Genomic DNA, 18,886 nt, shown 5'->3' with positions numbered 1-18,886 from the left:
GTGTGTAGATTATGCGGGGGACATGTCCCCCGCACTTTTTGTAAAGTAAATTCGTCCCCCTCACTTTTTTAGTGGAGAGTTGTGTTCACCACATGTTGAGGTTTTAATGGAGTGATGTATATAAATTCAGAGTGATTTAAAATTCAAAGAGACAAGAAAGTTTAAGATAGTCTATACATGACGTTCACGGCAATCACTCACTTGTCACGTCATCATCACGCGCCCCCAGTACTGTAGCTCGAGTCTCACCCGTGGTCCACCATTCGGGTACGATGAGCTAAAAGCGGCAAAAAACGCTTCACTCCTTTTTTTTTAGAAAAATGTCAAGCAGTGTAAGTTGGCATATGGTATCCGAATTGTGTTGCACAATGTTTAGTAACTCTGCCTGTTGCTCTTGTTGAATAATTATCAAGTTTTAATTTAAAGGATTATAAGGAAAACTTATGACAAACGTTATATAAACTCTCTTCTTGTTATCAAAACCCTTCAAATAAGAATAAAGATAATGTTGAACTGAGATTTTACAGCATGTTTAACTCTAAACAATTCTACCTATCAAGTATGTGTCACTGTATGTACACGACAGAGACGAGGACGACGAATAGTGACATTAAAGATGTCATGTTAATAATAAGGTGCAGGTAAATCACATTAAACAATATACTCTTAGTACCATTATAAGGACATCTTTGTACTTTATACTCAAAAGAGTACACATTACTACCTTAGAGGACCAATGTGTACCTTAATGTACAACTATAAATTTTTGGGGTCAAATAAGGTACAAAGATGTCCTTTTAAGGGTACTGTCCCAGTGGCAAGCTGTTCTCTTTCTTTCTTTCTGTTTTATAATCATATATAATCATAAGGCATATAAAGCATGATTAAAAAAATTCATGATTAAAAATAAAAGCTGTCATTCACACAAGGGTTAACTGGAAAAAAAAAACAGATAACACTAGACATTTCGTGTCCCGTCTCCCCCCACGCCACCCCCCCACACCCCACCCCACTTTTTAAATGATGGCTACGCCCCTGCTTTAAAATATTCAGAACGAGTCCGCAGCTTTGCACTGTTATTCAGGTTACAGGTCTCATATGCCTGTGGCTGCAATGCAAACTGCTGAACAATTGTTTTGCTTCCGCTAAAGAAAATAGTGCTCTCCGTCTCTACGGTTACAATCCTGAGTGTCCATACTGTATGGCAACGCTCTGTTTTTCATGGCAACGGTGTGTTATAGTTAGCAGCGGTCTGTTATCAAGGATTAAAATAGTGTGTGCGTAGAAAGAATTCGTCCACATGTCGCTGAAAAAAAAAACGACCCGATGACCGGTCTTTGCATTACGATTAAAAGCAGTATCAATAAAGTAAAACATGTGATGTGCAGTCAAGCTCGAGTGTATGCACTGTTTAAACGAGTGTTCTCAACTTCTCACTGATACTTTTGTGATTCGCGGAGTTTTGACAAGTTTTATAGCCTTGATATTGTTTTTTATTCAAAAGTGGTGACAGAAAAAACTCTTTACCCCCAACCTGAAACCTCTTCCCCTGTCACAATCACATCATAATCAAAAGTAATAATTAGGCTTAAAAGCAAATGTATATGTAAGGGAATCAAGTATAACAATTACATGTAATATTGCTCCAAATATCCTCAATAATGGTGTGTGCAATACCATGTATAACTTGCGTTAAGTTGGTAATTTACTTCTCTGCTAGGAGATTAAAAGAAGAATCCTGTGCTTGTGATTCTACCAATTAAATTTTTTTCCAGAGAGCAAAACATATTGGCTGTAAAAATCCCCAAAAAACCTGTTGAGAGGAAAGACTGAGTAATGTTGGTCTTTATGTAACAGGAAGGTGTGAAGGGCAGATTGACACGAAGAAAATAAATCCAGTGTTATAAAATGGTCCACAGACTTTGAGCAGAGAAAGGAGAAGAGGAGAACAAACCCTTTCCTTCTCTTAGACTCCAGTAGGTCTGACTGATCAGCTCGGTGTGTACAGACTGTTCAGATCCTGCTGAGGATGAGGAGAGGATAAAGCCTTATTGGGTAACAGACAGTGTTTTAGACAGTGATAGTGAGGGAAGCTGGGACATCTCTGAGGGTCCAGCATCTCAGCGGCCCTCAGCTGGTGTTGTAAAGTGATGGAGTGACATAAAGTGATTGAGAAGAAAGTAAGAGTGAGAACAAGACATCAGAATTAAACAGTTAGAGGAGAAAACAGCCGTCACTTGGGATTCTTAAGTTTGGTTTCTGTGTTTATCCTCAAACCTTTGTGAATTCCTCACCACACACATTGACACACAGACATGCACAGTCCTGTCCTTACCTGATCTCAGGTTGATGTCTGTGTGGAGTTTCACATGTTCTGCTCCTGTCTGTGTGGGTTTCCTCAGGGTGCTCCAGTTTTCTCCAGGAAAACAAAAACGTTCAAGTAAGAGGACTGGCTACACTAAGTGTGTGTATATGTGTGTGTTTGTGTGTTTAGGTCAGGGCTCTCAAGTTTTGTAGACAGGCAAGCGTGACATCTTCAACTCCCCCGCAACAACCGCCCCCTTCCCCACACACCCACACACACCCAAAGAAAGAAAAATAAAAAAATAAATAATAGGGGACTTGTGTTTGGTAAGGATCAATGAGCGCAATTTAACCAAATACAAATTAGTGTTTGATTGTTTTTTTTATTGGTTATTGTGTTAAATCTTACAATATTTTCTGATTGGCTATTGTGTAGCCTCTTTTTTTTTTGATTGGCTGATAAGTGTCAGGCTCAACTAAGAACTCCAGGGGAGACGCGCTTGATTCCTGCCCGTTTCCATAGAGACAGCAGTGCAGACAGATACATTTTGGGCGCTGCGGCATATTAAATATATGATAAATAGTCAAAGTTTTTCTGCATGAGAAATACGATCTGTGGCGGGAGAGCGTGAGAAAAGACCAAAATGCATGACTGTCACTCTCAATGCGTGACACTTGACAGCCCTGTTAGGTAATCTCTGACTTTGACATGACATTCACCAGATTTGCTCATAAAGGGAAATGCTGCCCTACAACACACAGTGAGTAAACAGAATAAATGTTTCCAACACTTTTTCTGTTGGTGTGAAAGGTTTCTTGTTAACTCTTAAATCAATCCCCTCAGAGCTGCAGCAGTGACTCTGCATTAACACACGGCTCTTTACAGATTGCTTCCTGATTGGTTAAATGACATTAAGTAATTAAATCAGCTGTTCATATGGTTTATTATTTTCCTCCTCAGATATTCTTCACAACACACTCTGATTAGTGAGGAGTGTAAAGTAAAGGTAAAAACCCACCAGTGTTCATGACGTGTATGACGTATCATACAAAACATTGACAGAGAAAAGCAGACAGAAGAGGAATCAGATTTTTTTATGTTGCTCACGTGATTCTGTTTGAGACCTGATTTCCTTCACTAAAAATTCATTAATTTTTCACTCCGCAGATGTCAGATTTGGTGGCTTACTATTATCCCATTGAGATCGACAGCTCGAAGTCTGTGGAGGAGAAAATTCCTCACATGGAGGAGTGGTCAGTGATCACACCATCATTAACACTCAGATTCAGTCTGCTACATTTTATTTCTTACTCATTCAACAGAATTGTCACAAACCAGCCTTTGAAAAACTGTGTGTGTGTGTGTGTGTTTGTGTGTGTGTGTGTGTGTGTGTGTGTGTGTGTGTGTGTGTGTGTGTCAGGTGGATGTAAGCTCACACTTTGTTTATCAAGCAGCGAAATAGGAAAGACCAGCTGGCTCAGGCTGTTTGAGATCCGGGTGCCATGTTGAGGAATTTTACCCACAATGCACCATGTTCCATATAATATAGTTAGTGCACTTCTTTGTGTGTTTACATCTTCACATTATGCTCTGTGTGTGTCTCTATTAGAGAAGGCTAAAGGTCTTTCTTTGACATGCTGAAGGAGAACTCTGTCCCTCTGCTGATCTTCTCGGCTGGAGTCGGAGATATTTTAGAGGAAGTGATAATCGGATATGGTGTCTTCTCCTCGAATGTGCGCGTTTTCTCCAACTACATGGACTACGACAAAGACGTAATCACTCTTCAGCTCAGACACTTATGTGTGTTTGTGTGTGTGTGCATGTCAGGGTTTTGCATGTGCATTTAAGGGCGAGTTGATCCACACGTTTAATAAAAGAGAGGGAGCTCTGCAGAACATACACCAGTTTGTACAATGTGCTGCTGCTGGGAGACTCACTGTGAGACCTAGACATGGCCGACGGCGTGCAGGACCTCGAAAACATCCTGTGCATCAGCTACCTCAATGACAAGGTGACAGGCCCACAGGACACGCCCACAAAACATCTGAGCTTATTCATAACACTGAAACTCCTCATGACCAAATCAGTGTTTATTAAAAACTTTCAAAGCAAAAATTTTTTCAAAAATAGGCATAAAAAGGAACCACTTTTTAATTTTGTTATGTTAGTTACAAAATAGAACGTTTTTGTTCATGTGTTAAGTTAAACAAAGAAATATATAACTCATTAAAATAACTCATTGTTAGAAACATCACCTGCCCGAGCACACACTGGCTTTCCCTGGTTGTTTGCTCACCTGCGTTTGCTTGCTCTTGTGTATTTGCCTTTTCTTATTCCCAATTCTGATTTAGTTATTGTGTGTTAAGTTTTCCACCTTGCGAACTCTATGACGCTGCTATTGAAGTTAATGCTGTGACTCGACTCTCGGTTTAACGGTGTTTATTCCAGTCCTTCTCCGATACATAGTGATTGGAACCAGGTTAGTATGTCACATGACTTACATTTCATCACGCAGAGTAAAACTGTTTACACACACTAGGTTATGAGCGGATGCCAATCCTTGTATTTATGTTATTATGCACCACCCTTCACCAATAGAGGAAAGGTTTTCTTTTGACCGCGTCTTAATAATTCCATTTATTACGTCCTCTAGACTCATAGTGAGATGTAACATAATTTGGGCTCCTAAACAAGTGGATGCAGTCGCCTTTGTTGGGGACTGAGGTGTGTGTTTTGTTAACAGGCAGGATTTTGTGTGAACGTTAGGTTGAGCAAATTTAGTCTTGTGGCATTGTGGTGAGGTTTGATGGTGTTTAACTTGCAGAGTTTTGTTGATAATCCCTTGTAGAAGGTGATTGATAAATGCAGGAAGGATGAGTCGTTAATAATAGCTAAACACTTCCAAATTGCGATTCCAAAACAAACTTTAAAAAAGAATATTAAAACCGAATTAATTGACTGCTTAGTTAATTCCGGAGTTTTAAGCTTGCCTAATGTAGATAGAGGGGCGGATCTTTCTGGTGAGGAGCAGGATGCTGGGGAATTTGGTGAAGGTGAGGGCGAGTTAGTCACAGCAGAGGCTGAGGGTAAAGCTGGGGCAACTCTTCCACCTTTCGTACCCTTTTCACCGAGCACTCCCAGGTCAGGAGTCACAGTTGAGCGTGTGGATCGCACGGCTCCGGATGGAGGCTCATGAGAGGGCACAAATCCGCCAGGCAGATTTAAATCTGCATCTACAGGTGCGCAAGTTCGAAATTGAAGCCGATAAGGAAGTTGGACATCAAGGCAGAGAAGGCTGTAGCTGTTTCCGCTGTCCCGCAGAACTCCTCAGTGGTAAGTGACAATTCAGCTAATTCGAGTTCAGCCACTTTTGATGTGGGCAAGCACATTGCTTTAGTGCCAAGTTTTTGTGAATCAGAAGTGGATAGCTATTTTAACGCTTTTGAAAGAATTTCAGCTTCTTTGGGTTGGCCTGAAGACGTATGGTCATTGTTGTTGCAGTGCAAATTAGCTGGGAAAGCTTTGGAGGTTTATTCAACCCTGTCTTTGGAGGACAGTCTAAAGTATGATGTGGTTAAGCTAGCAGTACTCAAAGCTTATAAGTTAGCCCCAGAGGTCTATTGGCAGCAGTTTCGTACTCGTAGGAAAATCGCAAGCCAAACATACATTGAATTCGCCCGAGATAAGGGAATTATTTTTGATAGATGGTGTGCTTCCAGTAGAGCAGAGGATTTTATGTCGTTTAGAGAGCTGGTATGTTACTTGAAGATTTTAAACAGTGTCTACCCGAGAGGATGGTACTATACTTGAATGAACAGAAAATAACATTATCTCAGGCAGCAGTGTTCGCAGACGAATTTGTTAGCGATCGCTGAAAGGAGTTTTTTAGGCCACCGTCGAGGTTCAGCAGCCCAAACTGAGTGGTGAAAAGCCAAAATAAATGTGAGTGTTTTTACTGTCATAAGAAAGGACATGTTATAGCAGAGTGTTTGTCCCTAAAGAATAAAGTACAGAATAAAGGTGAAATTGACAGTTTATGAAACATTTCTTTTTAAATGGTTGTGTATCACTATCAGATAGGGAGGAAGATCAGGTAGAAGTGCAGGTGTTAAGAGACACGGGCATCGCCCAGTAGTTTGTGTGCGCAGATGTTTTGCCTTTTTCAGAACGTCCTGTTTTACCGGTGAAAGGTGTATCCTTCATTTTAGGTAACGATTTGGCTGGAGGGAAAGTGGTACCTTCGCTGGAGGTAGTTGACAATGTAAGAAATAAAAAAGTGTGTGAAAAAAAGACGATGAGGTTGAAGATCTTAATGAAGAACAAGAAGTTTATTCCAGCATAGCAGTGACAAAATACATGAAGTACTTTGGGTTCATCGGAGTCAGTAAGAACCCAGAGCAAATCCTGCTCAAGCATTTTATACAGTTTTGCCTTCTGGTAATTTAAATGAAGTTCCGCTTTGAATGTGTATTGAGTGTAAGAACTGAATGTCCCCCAAATGGCTGGGCTACACCTTGTTGTCTAGCTGATTGTCTTAAAATGTTAACCATGGTCACGTACACCTTGTCTTGGTATTGTTACAATTGTTATCAACCAAGTGGTCGCTTTAAATGGTAATCAAGGTCACGTAAACCCTTTGTTCATGGTGATCCTTGATCAAGTTTAATAATTGATCCAAGTTTATAGGTTTAGAGTCCTAAACGTATTACCTTATGATACTTAAACCTTTTTAGGAATGAGCTCTTTTAGATGTGTACCTTGGAGTGCAATTTGGGTGCAGTTTCTGTAATTTCTTACATGAACCCAAAGTCACTGCTATGCTGGAATAAACTTCTTGTTCTTCATTAAGATCTTCAACCTCATCGTCTTATTTTTCACACAAGTACATTTACTGCTTGCGTGATCACACATGCACAATCAGAGAAAGATGGTAAAGTGTTTTTATTTGACTCTTTCTTATGTTCAGATCAGGAGACTGAGGAAATGCCTAAAGACAAGCTTCAGGTCAGTGATCAGGGGAATGAGGCTTTAGTGAGCGACCCATTGATATTGTCGGTAACTCGTGAAAAACTAATTGAAGCTCAGATTAATGACGTTTCACTTGTAAAATGCTTTAAATTGGCTGAGAAACCTGCACTCGACAATGTCTCATTTTTATTGAAAGATGGACTACTGATGCGGAGGTGGCATTGAAATAATACTGTCGCGGATGAGTGGAATGTTGTTTATCAGATTGTGGTTCCTTCTATCTTTCGTCAACATGTGTTCTCATTGGCGCATAGTCATTTGTTGTCTGGACATTTGGGGGTGATGAAAACATACAACCGCATTTTACAACATTTCTTTTGGTACGGTTTGAAGCTTGACGTCGTACAGTACTGCAAGATTTGTCATGTTTGCCAGTATGCTGGGGAACCGAATCAGGTGATTCCACCAGCCCCATTAATCCCAATTCCTGTCATAGGGAAACCGTTTGAGCATGTCATAGTAGATTGTGTTGGTCCTTTACCAAAGGCCAAATCTGGTAATCAGTTTCTGTTGACGATTATATGTATGGCTACCAGTTACCCAGAAGCAATTCCTCTCCACAAAATTACATCCTGAGCAGTGGTTAAATCTTTAAGTTCTTTACCACTTTTGGTTTGCCGAGGATTGTCCAGACGGATCAGGGGACTAATTTTCTATCTAAATTGCTCAGGTTTTTAAATCACTCCATATCACACACCGTATATCCAGTGCTTATCACCCAGAGAGTCAGGGGTCATTGGAAAGATTCCATCAGACCTTGAAAGCTATGTTTAGAAAATACTGCATTGATACAGGGTCTGAGTGGGACGAAGGTGTTCCCTTGCTGTTATTTTCAATCCATGAAACTGTGCAGGAGTCCCTTAAGTTCAGCCCATCAGACCTGGTCTTTGGCCGTACCGTGAGAGGACCATTGAAAGTTCTAATAGAGAGAATGTTAGGCATGGAGGTCTCGAAGAAAACAAATGTGTTAGACTATGTCAGTAAATTCCATGATCAACTTCAGAAAGCATGTATGCTAGCTCGTGAGTCATTGTCTAAGACTCAGGGAAAGATGAAAACTTGATATGATAAATCTGCTGTCAAGAGGTCTTTTACAGTTGGCGATCAAGTGCTGGTTCTACTTCCTGTTCTGGGGTCCGCATTAACTGCACGTTTTTCGGGGCCTTATGAGAGCTTGGAGAAGAGAGAAACGGGTATGTCATATTAATATGTTGAAAGCCTACCATACCAGAGATGACAAGGAATCACTCCAGGAGAAGGAAGGCTGTTCTGTCAGTCCAGTAGGGGTCGTATGTGACCAGGGTTCATCCGTGGAAGAACATGTAAGAAATTACAGAAATTGCACCCAAATTCCACTCCAAGGTACAGTACACATCTCCTAAAAAGGTTTAGGGAACCCCCTTGTTTTAAAAAACCTAGCAAAGAAATGTTCTAGTGTAGAACATAGAACATGAGTATAGTTTACTGATCATAAGTAGTAGGAGTTGTTATTATTGTTAAGCCTATTCTGTACATTTCTGTTTAAGATTCTAACGCAACTGAATTAACCCGACGCAGTGTGGTGACAGAGTTGTATGTGAATTGTTGATTCTAAAGTAAATGAAGCAAAGTGCTTAAGCTTAAACTGATTTCTAATGTAACTGAGACTTTTGCGTTTGTTATAATTCTGTTAAGATTCTAAAGTAACTGAATCAGCCCGAAGCAGTGTGGCAGTTGAATTATAGCTAAAAGTGTTTCTAAAGTAAGTGAAACAGTGATAGTGTAAAGAGCCCGATGCACCGCGGCTCTGTAGAGTTTAAAGCAATAACCCGAGGTAGTGTGGTGGTGTGTGACAGACTGTAACAGTGTTTTAAACTTACGTTTTAAGTCCATGTACTGTGGTTAAGTAAACGGTTAGGCTTTAATGCAAAGAAACCCGACGTACGGTGGTTTTGTCCAACGTACTGTGACTGTGTTACATTTTAAACTGTTTGTGAGTTTGTGAGTGTTACTGTTTGTGACTGTTTGTGAGTGTTTGAGAGTTGTGAGTGTTAAGTGTCACTGTAGTTGAACTTGAGGCCAGACTGAGTGTGTCTGTGTCTGAAGCAGTGAGACTTTTGAGTTCAAAAGCCCGACGTATTGTGGCTGTTTTGTTCATTTGCATCTGAAGTACTGGAGCTGTGAATGAATAGACTAATGGTTAACTAGATAGCTTGTAGTCACAGAAACTGTGTAAAGTTTAAAGACTCAGATTTAAGGAAAGCTGTGAGTTTGTAAAAATGGAACTGATGATTGTTAAGTACATCGCTAAACACAGTTCTCAGGGAATGTTTGATGGAATAGAGAACATTGTTGATAAACCGTATGAGTGGGCTATTTCTAAGTTTGAAAATGACCCTAAAATGCCCAAGAACAAAAAAGGACAGATTGCCAATGCACTGCAAGCAGTTCTTGCATCATATAAAGTCACTAGAAAGACTTTAAATGCATTAAAGGCTGAAAATGAGCAACTGCAATCTAGACTAGATGATGGGATAATCTCTAAAAGAGATTACCAGATTAGTGAAATACTCTGGAAAGAAGAAAAGATTAGGATGCAGAATGAGATTCTTAAAACTAACAACAGCATGCTTAGTTCATCTGTGGAAACATTGCTTCCTCTAAATCTTTGAACAAAGTCTGCTTGTCAATTCCTGATAAAAAATGCCACAACTGAAACTAGCATCAGTAAGACGTCTGTATGTGGCATGTGGAGTAATCAGGTTCCTGAAATGTTAGACAGTGACGAGAACTCAGAAAGAGATTCTCAGTCAGTCAGGAGTCAATACTCTGACTGTACAGTTAAGTTCCACATGGCTCCTGTTCACTTGACTACATCTATGCATGCTAGTGAAGAAGAGGAGGAACCAATGACCTCTACTATGGTCAGAGGGTTTAAACCCAATAAGCTAGAAGCTGTGATTAAAAGTATTGGTAAATTTGATCCTGCCAAACAAGATCTATTAGACTTTCGAGCTATATGCTGACATTTACAAATTCACAGATGGTGATGCGTTTGTGTTGTTAACTGTGTGTTTGCCTGACACTTTGTCTGGAGCTTTAAATCAGTACCCAGTAATTCTGCATCTTGTGTTACTGATATTAACGTCTCTCTTCTTCTGTGCTTGAAAAGGTTGAAGTCCTGAATATCACCACATTTAAAGTCTTTATTGTCATCTCTTTTTTTTCTCTACAGTTCTCAGAGTTCATAAAATGTAAAGGTAAAGGTCCTCTCAAACCAGCCCGGGATCCAGAAAGCATCATGGGAGACATGCTCAAAAACCAGGACAGGAAAGGAGATGGAAGAATCACAGCTGATGAACTGAAACTCAAATTGGAGGAAGACGCAGAGAAAGAAAAAAAAAGAGCGCACACATACAAACAAAACCAATTAATCTCTTAGATAAAAACCACTCAGGATTTTGTCTTTTCTAAAAAAACAAAAAAACAAAAAAAACACCAACATCAGCAACTAAAGTGTTCTTGCACTGTTTGTTTAATTTTTCTTATTTTGAACAAGAAAAAACATGGCCTTCTTTCTCCAGTCCATACACATGGAAAACCTAATAAATAAAATTCTTTCCTGGAAAAAAGAGAACTACACTACTGGAGATAGAAAGGAAAGACTACCCTCTCGTAACCCTGATAACCTCCTGGTGTGTTGCTCATGTGGCAAAGAGCGACATATTTCAAGGGAATGCACATTTTCCCTTAAGAGAACAGGCACCAAAACGGATTTAAACCAGTTACAGGCGACAGTAAACAGACTGAGAAAAGGAGCTCAAGAATCTGTGTAACTCCTTGCCTGGTGTTTTTCACCAAACTACTCAACAAATTTGGCAAAGTCAGAAAAACAAAATGCATTCTGGACAGAATGTGCACCATCACAAATTTGAAAGTAGTGATGATGTTGTGGTAAAGAATTACCAAAATGAGGGCCCATAGTCTGCTCACAGGGAGAGACTAGGCAGAGATTCACATAACAAACTCTGCCACAAAACTAAAAACCAACAACCTGGTAAGTGATCATTCCACATAGATCCATTAACGTCATAAAAAGCTGATGGCAGCCATAAGGGCCATGTAATGTTTATGTTGTATGTGTTTGTAATGTTTTTTGTGTGCTGTGTTAAGGGGAGGGGGGGGGGGATTCATTATATTTTCAAGTGTTTTTCAGATCAAAAAGAAATAAAGATGTGGGAATGCACAAGAAAGTCAGCTCCGTGACAGCATTAAAGATACAAGAGTGCCCAAAGTTATCCCAAAGTGCTTATCTACAATGGATCCATGTTCCGGTCTTGGTGAACCTTACAGCATGATCTCCAGACCCAGATGAACAGTGTAACAGGAATGTATAAGGTCTTCTTGACAACAGCATTCCTGAGATATCAGTGTTGTTGCAACCAGTTCATCACCTCCTCAGAGAACATCTTCAAGTAAATAATCCCAAGGATTTGAAAGCATTTGAAAAATAGTTTAGAAAGATTCTGAACATGGACAATTTGGGAATATTACAGAAGAATGTAGTAAAGAAAGGACTTTAAGAACTTCAAGGTTTATTACACAGTTAAAAATCTTTTATGAGGCTTGTGAAATCAATCTGATGCATGTCCACAATAATTTTACAAGAGTAATAGTTTCAAAAAGGAAAACATGTCACTACAACTTTTGATCACTTTTCTATCTTTGTTAATGATAACCAAATGTTAACCCTTTGTCCGATTAATGATACTTTACTTTGTATAGTACCAGAGACAGCTTGGTTCATAGGAAAATATTACTTTCTATATGTAAATTTCACCCTACAGACAATGCCATTGAATCCAGCAGACAACTAGTCTTTGAGGAAGATGTCCCAGAATTTTAATTTTGAGATACCAAAATATATAATGTTATTATGTAATATTTTAATGTCATTATGTCATAAGGCAAAGAAAGGATGACCATATTGTCAAAGCTCAACAAGGTCCTGTAGGAAAAGATATGGTTTTTGACTAAACAAATGCATGATGGTGATTTGGTTATTTGGTTATTGGTGTAGCCCAACCATTTGGGAGACATTCAGTTCTTACACTCAATTCACATTCAAAGCGGAACTTCATTTAAATTACCAAAAGGGAAAACTGTATATAAAGCTTGAGCAGGATTTGCTCGGGGTTCTTATTGACTCCGATGAACCCAATGTACGTCATGTATTTTGTCACTGCTATGCTGGAATAAACTTCTTGTTCTTCATTAAGATCTTCAACATCATCGTCTTATTTTTACACTACGCATTTTCATTTCTTACAAGCTAGATAATGTAGAAGGCTTGTTGGAGTTTGATTCCCCTTTGTTATCTGATAGATTGGCTTATTGTCAGGTTTCTTGGTACATCTTAACACTTATCAGAAGGAGGATATCATTAAGCTCCTTAGCAAGTTCTCTCCTATATTGTGGAATATTCCTACATTTATCAATGTCTTACAGCATGACATCAAAGTAGGGGAGGCCCAACCGATTAAGCAACACCCTTATAGAGTTAACTTTATGAAAAGAGCTGCAATGAAGAAAGAAACTCAGTATTTGTTGGAGAAGGGCTTAGCCACTCCTAGTGTTTGTCCATGAAGTTCGCCAGTAGTACAAAAGTCAGATGGTACCGTACGCTTTTGTTCAGACTACCGATGAGTCAATGCTGTAACTGTACCTGATTGTTTCCCAATGTCAAGGATTGATGACTGTTGCCCCTTTTCCACCGGAAAGAACCGGGTGCTGGTTCAGAGCTAGCGCTAGTGCTGGTTCAAAGTTGGTTCCACGGGCGAACCTTCTAAGAACCGGTTTGCCTTTCCACCGGCTAGAGAGCCATCACAGCGCCGAGTGTGACGTCACTGTATACGTGTCACGTGTCCCAGCAACGTTAACGCAGCAGCGGCAAACACAAACACATCAACAATGGCGGATGTTGCTTTACTGTTAATGCTCATGGCTTTGCGAACCTACATTGGCATCCAAACGTGGCGAATAAAACGTGTACGTGCAGCCCCGTGTAATCTGTATAAACGGAGGTTGTAATCGATAAATTACATAACGTTATTTTATTGTTAACACAGAAAAAATTTAGCCTTAGCATGTAGCTACCTACTATCATGTGTGCTGATAATGTATCATATCGCGGTAAAGTAAAAATGTATTAAACATTAGTATACTTTAGGTACATTATCAAATGCGCTAACAGTAGCCCCGCCCACAGCTCCTGGCGCAAGCGGTTCTTAAGTCTAGACCAGCAACGTTTTGGTGCTACTTAAGAACCACTTTTCCTGGTTCGGAGCCGGTGCTTTGGCGGTCGAAACAGAAAGAACTGGTTCTAAATTAGGCTCTGGCTCCGAACCAGCACTCGAACTGCTTCGGTGGAAAAGGGGTCGACAGTGTTGGTTCTGTCAAATTTGTGAGTAAGCTCGATCTACTCAAAGGATATTGGCAAGTTCCATTAACCCCCAGAGTGTCTGAAATTTCAGCTTTCGTAACAACAGATTGTTTTCTTCAATACAAGGTTATGGTGTTTGCCCTGCGAAATGCCGCAGCCACTTTTCAGAGCCTGGATAATTTGGTTCTTGCTGATGTTCCAAATTGTAATGCTTACCTAGACGACATAGTGATTTATTCACAAAACTGTTTTGAACATGTATCCCTTCTAGAAACTGTGTTTAAGCATTTGCAGAAAGCTTCATTGACTTTGAACCTCTCTAAATGTGAAATCGGTAAGGCTACGGTGACTTACCCAGGTAAGCAGGTGAGGTATGGTCAGGTTCGCCCGGTGATGGCTAAGATGTCGTCGTGAGCTGCGTCGATTTTTGGGCATGGCTGGTTACTATTGGTGTTTTTGAAATTTCTCCTCTGTTGCTGCATCGTTAACTACTTTTCTTAGTCTTTCAGAACCATTCATTTGGTCATCTGAATGTCAAACAACCTTTGACAATATTAAAGTATTGCTGTGTATTGAGCCGGTTCTGACTGCTCCAAATTTCTCTTTGGCATTCAAATTGGAGGTGGACGCAAGCGATTTAGGAGCTGGTGCCGTACTTCTTCAGGAGGATAAGGATGGAATCGATCACCGTGTCTGTTACTTCTCTAAGAAGTTTAATAGAAATCAACAAAATTATTCGACGATAGAGAATGAAGCTTTGGCTTTGTTGTTAGCAATCCAACATTTCGAGCTTTATGTTGGTTCATCTACCTTTCCTATGATTGTTTACACAGACCACAACCCGTTAACATTTATTTTACGTATGTGTAATCAGAACAAGAGGTTGATGAGGTGGTCCCTTATTTTTCAGAATTACAATCTCAAGATACGGTACAAGAAAGGTATAGACAACGTCGTGGCAGATGCTCTGTCTCGGGTCTAAGGAAAAGGTGTAGGTGTTGCGTCCCATATTGTTTTCTTTCTCTCTTTCCCTCTTGTTCCACTGTTCCACCTTGCAGGTCTTGTGATTGGACAATTCGTCCGCCAGTCATCGTTTCACAAAACACTCCAAGAGCCAATCCGGTGTTACTGACCAGGTATAAAGACCCGGATGTGACATGAGCGTGGGATGGGAGGTGTTGGCTTTCCCTGGTTGTTTGCTCACCTGCGTTTGCTTGCTCTTGTGTATTTGCCTTTGCTTATTCCCAATTCTGATTTAGTTATTGTCTGTTAAGTTTTCCACCTTGCGAACTATGATGCTGCTATAGAAGTCTCTCGGTTTAACGGTGTTTATTCCAGTCCTTCTCCGATACATAGTGATTGGAACCAGGTTAGTATGTCACATGACTTACATTTCATCACACAGAGTAAAACTGTTTACACACACTAGGTTATGAGCGGATGCCAATCCTTTTATTTATGTTATTAGGCAGTGTAGTTAGTGGCGTTCTGCGCTAGAGATGTTTCTTTTCTGTTTAGCTTAGTATTTGTATTGGGGTTTAGTTAATGTTTGTTTTATTGAGTTCTTTCCTTTAGCACCGCTCTTGTTCCTCACTCTGTTATCGTTATCGTTTGTTTGTATATAATTTGTAAATAGACATTTCAAATGTATATTTGGTTCACTGTTTATGGTATTATTTGTTATCGAATTATTTTTACTATAAAGCAAGCCAGACTCAGCTTCAGCCTCTGTCTGTTTTCTTGAACACACACACCACACTTCACCAATAGAGGAAAGGTTCTCTTTTGACCGCATCTTAATAATTACATTTTCACGTGTTACATCCTCATATCATCTAGACTCATAGTGAGACGTAACAGTCTCATCTCATCTGTAATATATTTTTTTCTTTATAAGACATTTCATTTTGTATTTGATTTTATAAATTGTCTGTTTCTCTTCCTGAGATTTTTTTTACTTGATTTCAGATATAATAGTTTTACATCCATCTCATTTTATAATTTACAGAATATAAAAACCCTTTACATCTTCAGTGCACTGTGTTCACAGAATTTTATTTATTAGGTTTTCCATGTGTATGGACTGGAGAAAGAAGGCCACGTTATTTTCTTGTTCAAAATAAGAAAAATTAATGATGTTGGTGTTTTTTTTTATTTTTTTATTTTAGAAAAGATCCTGAGTGGTTTTTATCTCAGAGAGGAATTGGTTTTGTTTGTATGTGTGTGCTCTTTTTTCTTTCTCTGCATCTTCCTCCAATTTTAAATGTGGTGATATTCAGGACTTCAACCTTTTCAAGCACAGAAGAAGAGAAACGTTAATATCGGTATCACAAGATGCAGAATTACTGGGTATGCTTCAGATTATACTTAATAGTGTGACCTGTTTAGTTAATGTGATGGCCACATCATAGCACCTAGACATGTCTCCTCGATGTTCTGCAGCCATGTGACACTCATGGGCCATGGCCACACCCCCTTAGCAGCACATAGCCCTGCACCCTGAATTCTCTTTTAACGATTTGAAAATATTAGAGTATGGACTAGCTTAAGAGAGTATTATAGAGAACAGAGAATTTCTGTGTGTGTGTGTGTCACCTCCTCCTGTGGAACTTCATTGTCCTGATTTAAGTCCATAGCCCTGAAAAGCTCCTTGGGCGTCTCGTCCAGCCAAACGAACAGGTAACCTTCAGGAACACCTTTCTGCATTCTACTAAAATTCTAAAATACTAAAATTATTTTAAATCATATCCAATGGATCTGTAAGCCATTAATAAGAATATAAATCTATTAGGAATGGAGGCAGGTGTGTCTGTGTGTGTGTGTGTGTGTGAGTGTGTGAGACAGTGTTGTGTCCTGGTGAGACTCACGAGGTAAACAGCAGTGTGCCATCCATCTGTGTGCAGTTGTAGTAATACTGGATGTAGTCATTAACTTGGCTGGTCTCATTACACACCCCCTGTCTGAATGTCACATCCACCTTCACCGAGTCTTTCGGGTTGTGGAAGTAGATCACATGAATATGGAACACCAGCCCGGCTGAGACGGGGATTTCCTTACCTGAAAAAAGATAACAGGAATAGATCATAAAAAAATGTAAAAAATTAAAAAACAGAAGGAATTTAAGGCAGGAATGACTGACAGATATGTAGGTGTGATTAGGTGAGTGTTGCTGGGGTACGAGCGTTAGCACTGTGTCTTTTAGTTCTTAAACACAGTGAGTGTGTGACTACCTCCTTGGTGTCCGTATGCAAGGTGAGGTGGCATGATGATCTTCCTCCTCTCACTCATACACAACATAAACCTGTGAAGAGATTCTTCTGATGCAGCATAAATATACAGAGCATCAGAAAACATCCAATTTATTGACAAAGACCGTAATATATCATCTCGAAATCAAACATAATTTTTATTTCATATCTTTTGAGTAAATAAATAAAAGTTTAATGCGTGAATATTTTTACAACAAAAATGATACTATATTTTCAATTTTTATTCATTTTGCAATTAAAATATCTACCACACAGATTTGTATGAATTATAATTTGATTATAATATGTAATAATTAATTTTTGAATAAATGCTTCATTTCAGTTTAAAACTATTTTCTGTATTTACTCACTAACATTGTAAAAATCTGGAAATTTACATTTATACTTTGTTATACTGTGTTTTTATTTTCTATAAAACAATTTTTACTGTAAAAAATTCACGAATTTAATGAAAGGTTTCAATGCTTGTGAATGGAAACATTTTAGTGTAAAAAAAAATAAAAATGTTTTATTTTAGAAGGTTAGATGTCAGAGTTGATGTTAGAATTAACTTCACATAAATAAGGTTTATAAATATTAAAAAATACTATATATATATATATATATATATATATATATATATATATATATATATATATATATATAATATACTACTATATTCATAAATAATCATTACATTCATACTTTGTAGACTTTGGTGATTAAAATATGTTTCATACAAATATGCAAACTTTTAGTTTCTAGTGAAAAACATTCATTATTTCTGAGAAGAAAGAAAACTAAATGAAAAAGTAAAATGTTTAGAACAACAGATATTAGAATTTCTACAGGTTCACAGCATCACTGTTCAGTTCTATTTACTCCAGGGCAGATGTGACCTATAACCCAGGCAGCCTACCTAGTGCCCTACATGCCTGATAGAGCTCTTATTGAGATACAGCCTCGACTAGTTACTTTTACTTTTATTTACATTTACCATCCTGCATTTATTTAAACATCTTCCTATTGTTTCTAAGATTAAAATTATTGGCACCCCAGACAAAGGAAAACCACTGTATTGCACTGTCCATGAAAAAAGCTGCTTGAGACAGCTGTGGTGTTTGTTTTGTTGTTTTTAGATGAATGTGTGTGTGTGTGTTTTTACCATATCCTTTCTCTCCAAAGGCCAGGAATGAAGGGATGACAAAATTTCTAATCCCCCCCCCACACACACACACACACACTTTCCCAACAGCCCTTCATCCAGTCCTTTAATCAACCAGCCATCTCCAATTATATTATCCTGTGTCTGAGAGTGATCGTAACTGAAACAAATGCACACAATGGTATAAATATATTTCATTCCTTAAATTTTATTGTATATGATGATGAGACCTTCCTGATGGAGTGTATGTGGCAGTTGTAATGAATAGGGTATCTGGTTTGGGACACGTTCACAGCAGACTCATAATTTATGTGCTTTGTAATGACTGGTACACAATGATCTATAGCACCAGTAAAAAAAGATTGAATTTCTATTATAGCATTTTTGTTTTTGTTATTTTTGTTAATTTGTTTGTTTTTTCAAGGTTGATCCGTGTCGAAAGTGTTTTCTGTGAGCAAAACAGTTTTCAGCTAAAATGTGTTTGGTTTTATTTCTACTCTCAGTTTGTAGTGTAGTCTCTGATACATAAAGACTTGTATTAAACATTATTGTCTTCCGCTTTAGCTGGTTTCTGTCTAAAGACGAGTGTTGTGGGACACAGGAGACAGGAAACACTAAAATATTGTTTCTGTTCAAAAATGTAGAAAAATCTTTCTGAATTATTTGAATATAAATCTAATATCAGTGTGTTAGAGCCCTTCTTTAGAGAAAACATGGTT

The 18,886-nt window shown here is 38.7% G+C and overlaps 2 protein-coding genes and 1 long non-coding RNA gene across 6 annotated transcripts in view; 1 reads left to right on the top strand and 2 right to left on the bottom strand.

Annotated features, from left to right (window-relative positions):
• Positions 1 to 18,886, bottom strand: part of LOC113650988 — a 142,917-nt gene that overhangs the window by 69,177 nt on the left and 54,854 nt on the right. The window lies entirely within an intron of this gene.
• LOC113650978 lies at positions 2,917 to 6,583 on the top strand. The gene is made up of 4 exons (XR_007143640.1): positions 2,917 to 3,558; positions 3,726 to 4,038; positions 4,133 to 4,316; positions 4,552 to 6,583. It is a non-coding gene; the product is annotated as an uncharacterized LOC113650978 (long non-coding RNA).
• LOC113650991 (peptidyl-prolyl cis-trans isomerase FKBP10-like) lies at positions 15,944 to 17,068 on the bottom strand. Its single transcript, XM_027159574.2, has 2 exons — positions 16,985 to 17,068; positions 15,944 to 16,811 (listed from the first exon to the last, which is right to left on the bottom strand). Exons 1-2 carry the CDS (start codon positions 17,049 to 17,051, stop codon positions 16,618 to 16,620), a joined length of 261 nt encoding a protein of 86 aa, XP_027015375.2. The 5' UTR covers positions 17,052 to 17,068; the 3' UTR covers positions 15,944 to 16,617.

Source organism: Tachysurus fulvidraco, chromosome 8, assembly GCF_022655615.1.
Source record: "Tachysurus fulvidraco isolate hzauxx_2018 chromosome 8, HZAU_PFXX_2.0, whole genome shotgun sequence".
Taxonomy (NCBI): Eukaryota; Metazoa; Chordata; class Actinopteri; order Siluriformes; family Bagridae; genus Tachysurus; species Tachysurus fulvidraco.
Note: the sequence above shows the minus strand (reverse complement) of the source record. Positions and strands in the feature narration are given on the sequence as shown.

Coding starts and splice junctions, on each gene's coding strand:
- LOC113650991 (XM_027159574.2), bottom strand. CDS start 17,051: ATGTTGTGTATGAGTGAGAGGAGGAAGATCATCATGCCACCTCACCTT. Junction 16,812..16,984: donor TGCATACGGACACCAAGGAG/GTAGTCACACAC, acceptor ATCTTTTTTCAG/GTAAGGAAATCCCCGTCTCA.